Genomic DNA, 13306 nt, shown 5'->3' on the forward strand with positions numbered 1-13306 from the left:
TTCTAGCACATTTTCCAGTAAGAAAAAAAGTAAAAATAAATATCCACATGAATAGATAGAATGGATTAGTTGATCTAGGTTAAAATATAAAACAAAGAACATATAAAAAGATGGTTTTTTTTTTTCAATATAGTTTTTAAAGCATGGTATTTGATTTCCCTGCAATAATTGGTACTGGTTATCACTCTCCCTCCTTGAAACATTCACCTGTTTTCCATGATACCACACTGGCTGGTTTCTCCCCTGCTTGTTTGGTCCCTCATTCTCAATCTCTTGGGGCCTCCTATTTCTTATTTGTCCTTCAGGGCCCTGTCCCTCTGCCTACTCCTCAGTACACTCTCCCTAGGTAATTTAATTTGTTTACAAGGCCTCAATTACCATCTACAAGATAACAGGGCACTTCGAAATCAGTTCTTCTCCTGAGCTATAGACTTGCCTATTTATAGACCTACTGGAAATCCCAGATGCCTAAAACATAATCCCAAACTAAACTCGTTTCTTCCCTCTCAAATCTTTTTCCTCCTCTGAGATCGCATGTCAGTATATTGGCATCATCAGCCTACCAGCTGTTGACTCCCCACTTCCCTCTGGATTAAACGAAATGTACAAGTTCTGGCCTGCATCTTTCCATAGAGAAAGATTCGGGAAAATTAAGAAGACAGAAATTGCGCAGATTGAAGGCACTTCTAAAAAGTCACTGTCCTCTACAGAACGTGACTTTCTCCATTGTCTTCCAGGCCCCTGCAGGAATCCAATTCCCATCATTCTTCTCTGGCGCGGCCCTCCTCCTCTCTGGACAGCAGGGCAGGGCAGGACTGGACCCAACACCAGACCTAGGCACCGACCTTTAGCTCAGCCGCCAATTGAAAGAAGAGGTCGCTCCACTTCCACCTGCAGGTAAGTTCCCCTCGCTGCAACCCGCGAAAAAACAAGTAACAATCTCCAGAGCGGCCGCTGCAAGCCAACACCCACCTCCCCACCCCCAACCTCAGATCTCCACTAAACATCTACCCTGCCTGAAGGCACGAGACGCTGGGGGGTGTCCGCGCTGGCTCCACATCCTCGCGCGGCAGAGATAAACCGCTTCCAGTCCTCCCAGGCCTTACCTGGGATCTGACATTTGTTTGCAACTCAGCTGCCGCGGTTTTCCAGAGGCTTTGCTTCCGGACGAGGGTACCCCTACCCCAGAGAAGAAACCAGTAGGAAACTGCTCCGCCGTAGGACACACAGGGGGCCGCCATGTTAGCTGTGGGAGATCCAGGGCCGCAGGGGTGACGGGGCGGGGCCTAGAGGCGGCGCAGGCGCTAATGGGCGCGGGGCTCCAGAGGCTGTCCTGAGCAAGAGCTTCTAGGGCCTTTGGATCGGGGGGCGTGTCCCGCGACCCGAGACTGCAAGTCGCTGATTGGGTGCATGGAGTGCGCGGGCCGTATCCGACTCCACCCCTGGCTGGTGTCGCCCTCAAGAAGGAGCGCTAGTGGGTAGTTTATCGCGGCCGCTTTCTCTTCACGTCCTGAATTCTGTCTCTTAGGAACTCACTTCCACGCTCTCCTAGTCTCTTTGGCGCTCACTTCCACGTGGCACTTTAGCCAGCCCTTCCCTCCCAGCCCCCTTGCTGCATCTCGAGCGGGCTCTTCCTCCACCTTGGCAGGGCGGCCGGGGCCCCAGATGGATTCCAAGCATTGCTTCCTGTGTGTCTTATCCTAGTAGGGGTTTTCCCCTCCTCTAACTTTCCACGTTCTTCTGGATCCAAGTCAAGACTCTCCTGCAGCAGCTGTCAAACTGGCACTTTCCTGCGTTGTTTCTTAACTGTACAGGATAAACCTTAAACCGGTGAGGTCAAACACTACCTTTCTCGTTTTTGCACGTCGCTACCTAAGCGTTGGTACTAAGCCTTACTTGAAAGCCAATCAGAACTGATCAATTGTTAGAGATGAGTATGTCTTGCTTTCTGAAACTTGCGTGCTCCTGACGGTTAACTCCCAGGGCGCTTTCTACGAAACACATATTAAATGATGTAGTAACACACTTTAAAAGGGTTTACAAACACTTAGATTTGAAGGGTCAGTAAAAGTAAAACACAGAAAATCGGAGATCGTATAAAGTTGTCAAGCAAACACCCTGTACTATCACCATCATTTCACGAAACAACTTTTTAACATTAAAAAGGTAGAATGACATAATTTCACAATAAATAAAAATCTTTTAAATGGAATACATTTACTTGTATAAAATGCTCATCCTGTTGTTCTTTCTGTTATTAGCTTTTAGACTAGCAAAAAATATCATGAGAAATTGGCAGAGGTCGGAGGACTAAACTCTGATTTTTTTATCCTGCCCAAATTCCTATCTATGGGGTTTGGGGAGTCATGCCCTACAAATCATAAATTCTTATCAGATGGGTTTTACTTAACCCTATATATGGTGACTTACTTTCCAACCTGACTCTGGCATAACATCACGAGACAAGGAAGAAAATCAAAATATTTTACCCCAAAACATGTTTCTTTGCCATATCTTGAAATGGCCCTGCAAAGCTGTCCTTGGAGGGGTGGGATATGCATCTGTAAAGAATCTCTGTTAACATAGCTAGATCTTTTTCTTCCAGACCCTCCCAATCCTAAAGAGATTAACTAAGATCTGAATAGGAAACATTGGTCATCCATTGTCTCTAAGGGCAGCCACTATAAGACTTCTAAAGAACTTTGGTCTCCACAATCTTTATCTTAAACTGAACATTCCCTTTCTATCAGTCCCAGGTCTTTCTGGACCAAACCAATGTATTTCTTAAATGTATTTGATTGATGTCTCATGCCTCCCTAAAATGTATAAAACCAAGCTGTGCCCCAACCACCTTGGGCACATGTTCTCAGGACCTCCTGAGGGCTATGTCACAGGCCATGATCACTCATATTTGACTCAGAATAGTCTCTTCAAAATATTTTACAGAGTTTGACTCTTTTTGTCGACAGATGGATAAACTAGCTTTTGGGAATCAAGACTTTATTTATTTATTTTATTTATTTATTTTGAGATGGAATTTCGCTGTTGTCGCCCAGGCTGCAGTGCAGTGGTGTGATCTCGGCTCACTGCACCTTCTGCCTCCCGTGTTCAAGCAATTCTCCTGCCTCAGCCTCCTGAGTAGCTGGGATTACAGGTGGCCACCACCACGCCCAGCTAATTTTTGTATTTTTAGTACAGATGAGGTTTTGCCATGTTGGCCAGGCTGGTCTCGAACTCCTGAACTCACATGATCCACCCACCTTGGCCTCCCAAAGTGCTGGGATTACAGGCATGAGCCCAGCCGAGAACCAAGACTTTATAGCTCATTAAAATAGATGTCTTTAAACAGTAGTTCCTACACATTGTGAGATTATTTTAAATTTTTTTTTTAAATTTTAATTGTGGAAATTTAACCAAGTAGAAAACAGTAAGTATGTGGAAGCAGGATTTATACTATTAAAAAATTATTGATATTAAACCATATAAAAACTAAGTACTAAAATTAAGGTTAGGAGTGGTGGAGATTTTTCCTTTTTCTGAAATTCATGTCGCAGTTCTTTACTAGAATGCTGTCATGCACTGCATTATGCAGTTTTGGTCAACAATGACCTTCACGTAAGAGAGTGGTCCCATAAAATTATAACACAGCTAAAAAGTTGCTATCTCCTAATGACGTTATAGCCATCAAGACATCATAGTAAGGGAGGAGACCACCCCTCATATTGTCTTATGCCCAATTTGTACCTCCAAAGAAAGAAGAAGTAAAAACTAAAAGGCAGAAATGGAATCCACAGGCAGATAGCCCAGCACTGTGCCCTGCGCCTGGTAGTTGAAAATCAACCCCTAACCTAACTGCTTGTATTATCCATAGATTTCAGACATTGTATGGAAAAGCATCGTGAAAATCCCTGTCCTGTTCTGTGCCGTTCTGATGACTGGTGCATGCAGCCCCCACTCACATACCCCCTGCTTGCTGAATCGATCATGACCCTCTCATGTGGACCACCTTAGAGTAGTCAGCCCTTAAAAGGGATAGGAATTGCTCACTCGGGGAGCTCGGTTTTCGGAGATGTGAGTCCGCCAATGCTCCCAGCTGAATAAAGCCCTTTCCTTCTACAGCTCAGTGTCTGAGGGGTTCTTGTCTGCAGCTCGTCCTGCTACAATAGTACAACGCATTGTTTACCCGTTTGTGGTGATGATAGTGTAAACAAATCTATGCACAGCCAGTCCTATTAAAGGACATACAATTATGTACAATACATAATACATGATAAGGAACTATGTTACTGGTTTATTTATTTACCAGGCTATACCTTATAGTTTTTATTGTTAATTTGGAGTGTACTCCTTCTACTTATAAAAATAAAAAGTTAGCTGTAAAACAAACTCAGGTAGATCCTTCAGGAGATATTCTAGAAGGCGTTATTGTCATAGGAGCTCCATACGTGTTACTGCTCCTGAAGACCTTCCAGTGGGACATACTGTGGAGGTGGAAGATGGTGACGTTGGTGATCCTGACCCTGTGTAGGATAATGTGTGTATTTGTGTCTTTATTTTTAACAGGCAAGTTTAAAAATCTAAAAAAAAATTAAAGAATAAAAAAAGCTTATAGAAGAATAAGGATATAAAGAAAGAAAAGGAATATAAAGAAAGAAAATGTTTTTGTATGCCTGTACAGTGTGCTTATGTTTTAAGCTAAGTGTTACCATAAAAGAGTCAAAAACTTTTAAAATATTAAAAAGTTTATGAAGTTAAAAAGTTATAGTAAGCTAAGGTGAATTTCTTATTGAAGAAAGACAGGTTTTTAATAAATTTATTGTAGCCTAAGTGTATTGTGTTTGTAAAGTCTACAGTAGTAAACAGCAATGTTCTAGGCCTTCACATTCACTTACCACTCACTCACTGACTCACCCAGAGCAACTTACAGCCTTGCAAGCTCTGTCCATGGTTAGTGTCCTATGCAAATGTACCATTTTTACCTTTTATACAGTATTTTTACTGTACCTTTTCTATGTTTAGATACACATTTACTTATCATTGAGTTACAGTTGCCTACAGTATTCCAGTAACATGCTGTGCAGATTTGTTGCCTGGGAATAATAGGCTGTACCATACAGCCAAGATGTATAGAAGGCTACACCATTGAGATGTGTGTAACTACACTCAATGATGTTTGCACAGTGACGGAATCACCTAACGACACATTTCTCAGAATGCATGATTGTAGATTGTACAGTAAAGCGAATGTAGTACATTTTCCGTCTCTAGGGGCAATGCTTGTACTCCTGCATTAAATTTCCTGTGTAGCCTTTGAATTTGGGAACAAATGCACTGCTAAATGTTCACATTAGGTTCATAATTTGGAGACATAGGAAAGATTGAAATGTGCTGATTAATCTTTAAAATATGAAAAAAAAAAAAAAAGGAGGCCGGGCATGGTGGCTCACACCTGTAATCCCAGCACTTTGGGAGGCTGAGGCGGGTGGATCACCTGAGGTCAGGAGTTCAAGACCAGCCTGGGCAACATGGTGAAACCCCGTCTCTACTACAAATACAAAAATTAGCTAGGAGCGGTGGAACGCGCTTGTAATCCCAGCTTCTCAGGAGGCTGAGGCAGGAGAATCACTTGAGTCCAGGAGGCAGAAGTTGCAGTGAGCCGAGATTGCACCATTGCACTCCAGCCTGGGTGACAGAGCGAGACTCTGTCTCAAAAAAAACAAAAAAGAAAAGAAATGTACTCATGTACTTTACCAAATGGCTAAAGCTTAGATTCTTTTCATTTTGTTCTCACTTTTTGAGCACCTATTGTAGGCATCAGGAATCCTAGGTCCTAAAAATGCAATATAGTGGGGTCATGTCTAATGTGAGGGTTTTGTTCTAAAGTCAGCTTGTTAGATGAACATCAGGAAAATCAGTGTTGTACTAACACCAAGTGTTGCTGAGATGTGGGATAGCAGGAACTATTAGATGCTGCTGATAGGAGTGTAAATTGGTACAACTCATGAAATCAACCAGGTAATTAGTAACCTATTCAACTTAAGATGAGCACACCCAACAATTCATCAATTACATTCCTAGATACATACCCTGCAGAAGGTCTTGCACAGTGCATCAGGAGACATGTATCAGGATGTTCATAGCAACATTTTTATTTTGGTAACAACAAAAATAACCTGTCTGTTGATAGGAGGATGGATGGACAAAAGAGCACCATACAGCAATGAGAATGAATGAACTTTAACTATACATATGAATATGGTTGAGTTTCACCAGTACAGCAAAAACTAGGAAGTCACATATGCATAGCCACAGTAGGATTCCATTTACAAAAAATAGGCAAAAGTAAGCAAGATACTGTTTAAGGGTTTATCCCTACATAGTAAAACTGTAAAGAAAAGCAAGACAATGAAAACACAAAATTCAGGATAGTAAATACCTCTGGGAGGAGCGAGAAGAATGCCTTCAGAAGGGTACAGGAGGTGCCAATGTATTTTATCTTTAGATGACTGGTGGATAAATAGGTGTGCAACCTACCATTATTCTTGAAATGCTACATACTTGTTTTATATACTTCTGACGAGGAGACTTGATTTTCACCTTCCATCTCTCTCTGACTCACACTGAAAGGTATGGCAGGCTGTGGCACCAGTGTAAATTGGCACAATTGTAATTTCTTTCTCCTGTGTTCCGCATACCTCATTTCCTTATTCCTTTATCACCTCTTCCCCATCCTCCTCCCCTCTTCCTACCTAGTGAGCATAGCTAAATGATGCAGTCCTCAAAAAATTGATGTGCCCCTGCTCTGCCCTGCATTACAGGATTCCTGGAAAGCATCCCTGGAGCTGCAGAACTTTGTGGATCTATACAAAAATCTAAGCCTGGAAAAAAATACAAAGACTTAATGGTTTCCACAGACAAGTGAGATCTTTCACTCCCCAAACTCCTTCCTCCAGCCCCTCACACCCACCATTCTACTTTCTGTCTCTATGAGTTTGACTGTTTTATGTGCCTTTTATAAGTGGAATCATATCCAATATTTGTCCTTTTGTATCTGACTTGTTTCACTTTGCATAATTTTTTTCATTTTGCCATTTTTTTTCCAACTTTTATTTAGATCTGGGGGTACATGTGCAGGTTTGATATATGGATATATCATGTGATGCTGAGGCCTGAGGTATGAATAATCCCATCACCCAGGCACTGAGCATAGTTCCTAATAGGTAATTTTTCAGTCCTTACCCCCTTTCCTCTTTCCTCCCTCTAGTAGTCCCCAGTGTCTATTGTTCCCAACTTTATGTCCGTGTGTACTCAATGTTTAGCTTCTACTTATAGGTGAGAACATGAAGTATTTGGTTTTCTGTTTCTCTGTTAGTTCACTTAGGATAATGGCTTCCAGCTGCATCCATGGTGCTGCAAAGGACATGATTTTGTTCCTCTTTTATGGCTGCATAGTATTCCATGGTGTACATGTACCACATTTTCTTTATCCCTCCACTGTTGGCAGGTGTCCAGATTGACTCCATGTCTTTGCTATTGCAAAAAGTACTGCAATTAACATACTGTCTTTTTGGTAGAATGATTTCTTTTCGTTTTGATATATACCCAGTAATGGGAGTACTGGGTCACATTATAGTTCTATATTTAGTTCTTTGAGAAATCTCTAAACTGCTTTCCACAGTGGCTACACAAATTTACATTCCCACCAACAGGGTATAAGCATTCCCTTTTCTCTGCAGCCTCACCAACATCTGTTATTTTTTTGAGTTTTTAATAATAACCATTCTGACTGGCATGAGATGGTATCTCATTGTCGTTTTGATTTGCATTTCTCTGATGATTAGTGATGTTGAGCATTTTTTCACATATTTGTTGACCAGTTGTATGTCTTCCTCTGGGAAGTGGCTGTTATGCTTTTGCCCGCTTTTTGATGTGGTTATTTGTTTTTTGCTTGCTGAATTATGTTTCTTATAGATTTTGGATATTAGTCCTTTGTCAGGTGCAGTTTGTGAAAATTTTTCCCATTCTGTAAGTTGTCTGTTCACTCTGTTGTTAGTTTATTTTGCTGTACAGAAACTCTTTAGTTTATTTAGGTCCTATTTGTCAATTTTTGCTTTGGTGCAATTGCTTTTGAGGACTTAGAGATAAATTCTTAGCCGAGGCCGATGTCCAAAATGGTATTTTCTAGGTTTTCTTTTAGGATTTTTATAGTTTGAGGTCTTACACTTAAATCGTTAATCCATCTTGAGTTAATTTTTGTATATGGTGAAAGGTAGGAGTCCAATTTTATTCTTCTGCATATGGCTAGCCAGTTATCCCAGCACCAGTTCTTGAAGAGGGATTCCTTTCTCCATTGCTTATTTTTGTCGGCTTTGTTGAAGATTAGATAGTTGTAGGTGTGTGGTTTTATTTCTGGGTTCTCTATTTTGTTCCATCGGTCTATGTGTCTGTTTTAGTACCAGTACTATGCTGTTTTGGTTACTGTAGCCTTGTAGTATAGTTTGAAGTCAGGTAATGTGCTGCCTCCAGCTTTGTTATTTTTAGCACAATGTATTCAAGGTTCATCCATGTTGTAGCATTTGTCAGAATTTTCTTCCTTTTGAAGCCTGAGTAATATTCCATTGTATAGATATACACATTTGTCTACTTATTCATCCATCGATAGTCACTGGGGTTGTTTCTACCTTTTGGCTATTGTGAATTATGCTGTTATGAACATAGATGTACAAATATCTGTTCAAGCCCCTGCTTTCTGTTCTGTGGGGTATATACCTAGAAATGGAATTTCAGAATTCTTGTTTTTAATATGGCCAGATTTTTAAACTTAATCCTCACAGCCAGATACCCACAAAAGATAGCTTGAGTGGTATTTAAATCTACAACTTGAAAAGTCTCTAATTATCTAGACCAGGGGTCCCCAACCCCTGGGCCGTGGACCGGTACTGGTCCGTGGCCTGTTAGGAACCGGGCCACACAGAAGGGGGCCAGTGGCAGGTGAGCCAGCATTACTGCCTGAGATTTGCCTCCTGTCAGATCAGTGGCGGCATTAGATTCTCATGGGAGTGAGAACCCTATTGTGAACTGCACATGCGAGGGACCTGTGTTGCATGCTCCTTGTGAGAATCTAACTAATGCCTGATCTGAAGTGGAACAGTTTCATCCTGAAACCATCCCCCAAACCCCAGTGGTGGAAAAATTGTCTTCCATGAAACCGGTTCCTAGTGCCCAAAAGGTTGGAAACCGCTGATCTAGACCACTCCCAGCTAAATAAATATATATGGGGTAAGACAACAAGTCATGTAAATTTCACTGAAATTTAAAAATACTTATTAGAGGAAATTTTAGTACATAATTGCTATATATTAAGCTTCTATACTATTCAAAATGGAACCTGTCCTAGCCCACAAGTAAATCTATCCCAAGATGCGTATATTTTACCGTATTAATTGAATCTTAATACATAACAAATAGAGCAAGTATCTTCTTTGATTTTTTTTTCACTGTGTTCGGTATGGACCAAATCCATACACATGTGCAGCTCTTTAGCTATGAGCTGTCAATTAGGTTTGCTATAAAAGATGCAACACTTAGGGAGCTGTCAGTCAATGCTGTTGTGATGCTTGAAGCATCATTTCTCCAAGTTTAGCTGTCAAAAATAAAACAAATTTACATGAGACCTAAAGGTAGATTGATCGCACCGCTTGCTGTGCATTGAAAATGTCTTCGAAAGTCCCCAGGTTCAGAGACAATATGCTTAAGGTCAGTGTTTCTTTGGCCATGTTTGTAATTATTTTACATAGACTTTGTTATCATTATTTTTTAAAGTGGAGGCCAGGCACAGTAGTGTGCATCTGTAGTTCCAGCTACTTAAGAAGGCTTGACTCTAGGGATTTGAAAGCAGCCTGGGCAACATAGTGGGATCCCATCTCAAAAAACAAACAAACAAAAAGCCCCCTAAAAGTGCATGTAGACAATGAAAGTAGTTGTTGTGAAATGGTGATGGGATTGTAGTGCCTCCTCTATTTGAAATAATAGTGTGTAGACAATTTCTATGGTGTTATGGACATCTCTTTCACACATGGATTTGGAGTCAGTGTAGGACTACCTTGTGATGAACAGAGTAGAGGTAAAGGAAATCTGGCAGAAGAGAACTAAATGACCACAATTGCAGACTGGATTTATTCAGGATACCAGGACTTTCTGAATGAAAGAAATGAATGTGAATAAGGAACATAACTAAAATCAATAAAATCATGAAGGGCGCAGTGAAAATAAATAAGACTTAATCAAATTTCAGAAACTAGAACCAAAGTGAAGCTGCTTCAAGCATAAAAGAGAGGAAGTACCACTTTACACAGCAGGGAGGCAACTTAAAAATCACATTGTCCCTAAGAAGTGGATGCAGCCTGAAAATATAAGCAGAAGATGGTGATTCAGAACCCAAAAATGAGAAACATTCTGAAGTGGGTAATTTTCATTCTTTTTTTTTTTTTTTTTTTTTTGAGATGGGAGTCTCGCTTTCGTTGCCCAGGCTGGAGTAATGGCATGATCTCGGCTCACTGCAACCTCCACCTTCCAGGTTTCAGCAATTCTCTTGCCTCAGCCTCCCAAGTAGCTGGGGTTATAGGTGCTCACCACTATACCCAGCTAATTTTTGTATCTGTAGTAGAGATTGGGTTTCACCACGTTGGCCAGGCTGGTCTCAAACTCCTGACCTCAGGTGATCTGCCCACCTTGGCCTCCAAAAGTGCTGGGATTACAGGCGTGACCCACTGCACCCAGCCAATTCAATTTTCATTCTTAATCTTTTTTTAAAATTTATTTATTTATTTTTATTTTTAGATGGAGCCTTGCTCCGTCACGCAGGCTGGAGTGCAGTGGTGCAATCTCAGCTCACTACCACCTCCACCTCCAGGGTTCAAGCAATTCTCCTGCTTCAGCCTCCCGAGTAGCTGGAATTACAGGCACATGCCACCACGGCCAGCTAATCTTTTTTTTTTTTTCTTTTTGTATTTTCAGTAGAGAAGGGGTTTCACCACGTTGGCCAGGCTGGTCTCAAACTCCTGTCCTTAGGTGATTCACCTGCCTTGTTCTCCCAAAGTGTCGGGATTACAGGCGTGAGCCACCGTGCCTGGCCTCATTCTTGATCTTTTGAGGAAGCAAAGGTAAGAGCGACATATCTCTTGTGTGTCTATCAGAGAAAGAGTATTGATTGAAATGTACCATGGGATGCAATTCTAAGAAATACAATAGAGAATAACATAAATTATACATATATGTGCATATAAACAACACACATTATATTTAACATTAAAAATTTTAAAGAACATTATGTAACATTCAATGGCTAGGCATGGTGGCTCACGCCTGTAATTCCAGCAATTTGGGAGGCCGAGGCAGGTGGATCACCTGAGGTCAGGAGTTCAAGACCAGTCTGGCCAACAAAGTGAAACACCGTCTCTACTAAAAATACAACATTAGCTGGTGTGGTGGTACATTCCTGTAATCCCAGCTACTTAGGAGGCTGAGGCAGGAGAATCACTTGAACCTGGAAGGCGGAGGTTGCAGTGAGCTGAGATTGCGACATTGAACTCCAGTATGGTCAACAAGAGTGAAACTCAGTCTCAAAAAAAAAAAAAAAAAAAAAGAAAGAAAGAAAAAATTCAATGGCATTAATTGAGTACTGAGTACCTTAAAGGTTTTATCTCTGTTAGTCATAAAATACCATCCCTGTGAGGAAGGTACTGTTAGTATCCTTGCATTAGACATAATGAAGCTGAAGCGTCTCCTAGTCCTAGCACCTCATCCTCGCCTTTATCCATGTCATCTGCCCTCTGTAGCCCTTCTCTTTAGGGACCCAGCTTACTTGTCCTCCTACTTCAGCACTCAAGCCCCACTGGTTAACTCTGCCTGCTGTTCTCACAGTTATCACCTATGCCATCTCCTGTGTAAGGACATGAGATTCTATTTGTCTAGGTTGCTCTTTGGAAGTGAAAATCTGGCAACCCTTCAGCTATGGTTTCTATGGCCTGAACAGTGTTGGGGGTGTGTGTGAAATTTAAACGTGGGTGCTATGATTGATCACACAACGTCCCTTCACCATGTCCCCAGCACCCGTGGTGTTCCCACATTAACAAGACAGCCTTGCATTCTACAGTGCCTATCATGAGTTCAACACATGCACACTTGGCAGATGCAAGCATGAACCCCAGAATTGTTCAGGCTTTGCCTACTCCATGAGGGATTGGAGTGCTGGGGCTAAAAGACCCCCGGGATTCTTCCAGGAAGGTCAACTGGGAGACTGGATATTTCACAATTTGGAGACGTGGACAATCCTGCCCAGCATTCCTGCTGACTTTGCTGCCCTGCTGGAAAGTAGAAATTTGGTACTTTAGGAATTAAAGTAAGAATTTAATCTATACAAAGGTGATTTTATCTCTATCAACCAATATTTAGTGACACATGCTTTGCAAGGCTCTGTTGTCAAGAACCATGTAGGTGTTAAGATGATACCTGCCTTTGAGAGGCTTATTAGCTTATAGAAAAAGAAAAGATATTTACATGAATATGATAATTCTAGGAAGACCATGATAGAGTCAAGAAAAAATTGCAAAGTAAGTTGGGAGTTCAAGAAGGAAGACATTACTTCCTGCCAAATGGTTCAAGATGGTTTTATTTCCTAAATGTTTTATAGAGTTGCAAATCAAAATAAAGAAACTGTCTAATTCATTTTTTTACTCTTATGCGGAACCACTTCTAAATGCTCTCTGAAAGCAATTAACTCATCCCATTTTATAGTACCTACAAAGTAGAATCTTCTATCTCAATTTATCAAATCATATGATTAACAATTATTCTTCAGTAACCTTAAATGATTCTTAAGCATTTGCATGCCACCTTTCTTATTTCCACTGGAGAAATATTCTTGGCCCATTTTCCAAGTGTTTTCCAAAATCAAGTATCATATCTGATATTTAAAATTGTGTCCAATTTCAATGAGCATATCACAGCCTAGTGTGTGATTAAACTATCTCATCTCTTTATGAACAGAGTTTGCTGTGATTAAATTGTAAACACCTGCATGATGTTATTTTGACTTTAGACTCAAAGGAACATTTTATCCTGGGAAATACAGACTTCCTGAAACAAGCATATCAGTTTTCCAGCCAACCTATTAGCATTACATTCTTAATGACCTTTGAAGCTTAGAAACATTTGTGTTTATATGGCAAATCCATGTTTTCCTGTCATCTAAATTATGTGTCCAGCACTATTTAGATATAGATTGCTGACCTCAGGGCATGCACTT

General features: G+C 40.9%; 1 protein-coding gene across 2 annotated transcripts in view; it reads right to left on the minus strand.

Moving 5' to 3' along the window:
* The window catches only part of MRPS9 (mitochondrial ribosomal protein S9), a 56913-nt gene extending 55059 nt beyond the window's left edge, over nt 1–1854 (minus strand). For both annotated transcript variants that reach the window (XM_025354885.1, XM_025354884.1), the window contains exon 1: nt 1107–1854. In XM_025354885.1, coding sequence (XP_025210670.1) covers nt 1107–1241 — 135 coding nt within the window. In that variant the 5' untranslated portion in view covers nt 1242–1854. The remainder of the gene's footprint in view (nt 1–1106) is intronic.
* Between the last annotated feature and the right edge of the window lie 11452 nt (nt 1855–13306).

This window comes from Theropithecus gelada, chromosome 13 (assembly GCF_003255815.1).
Source record: "Theropithecus gelada isolate Dixy chromosome 13, Tgel_1.0, whole genome shotgun sequence".
Classification (NCBI taxonomy): Eukaryota; Metazoa; Chordata; class Mammalia; order Primates; family Cercopithecidae; genus Theropithecus; species Theropithecus gelada.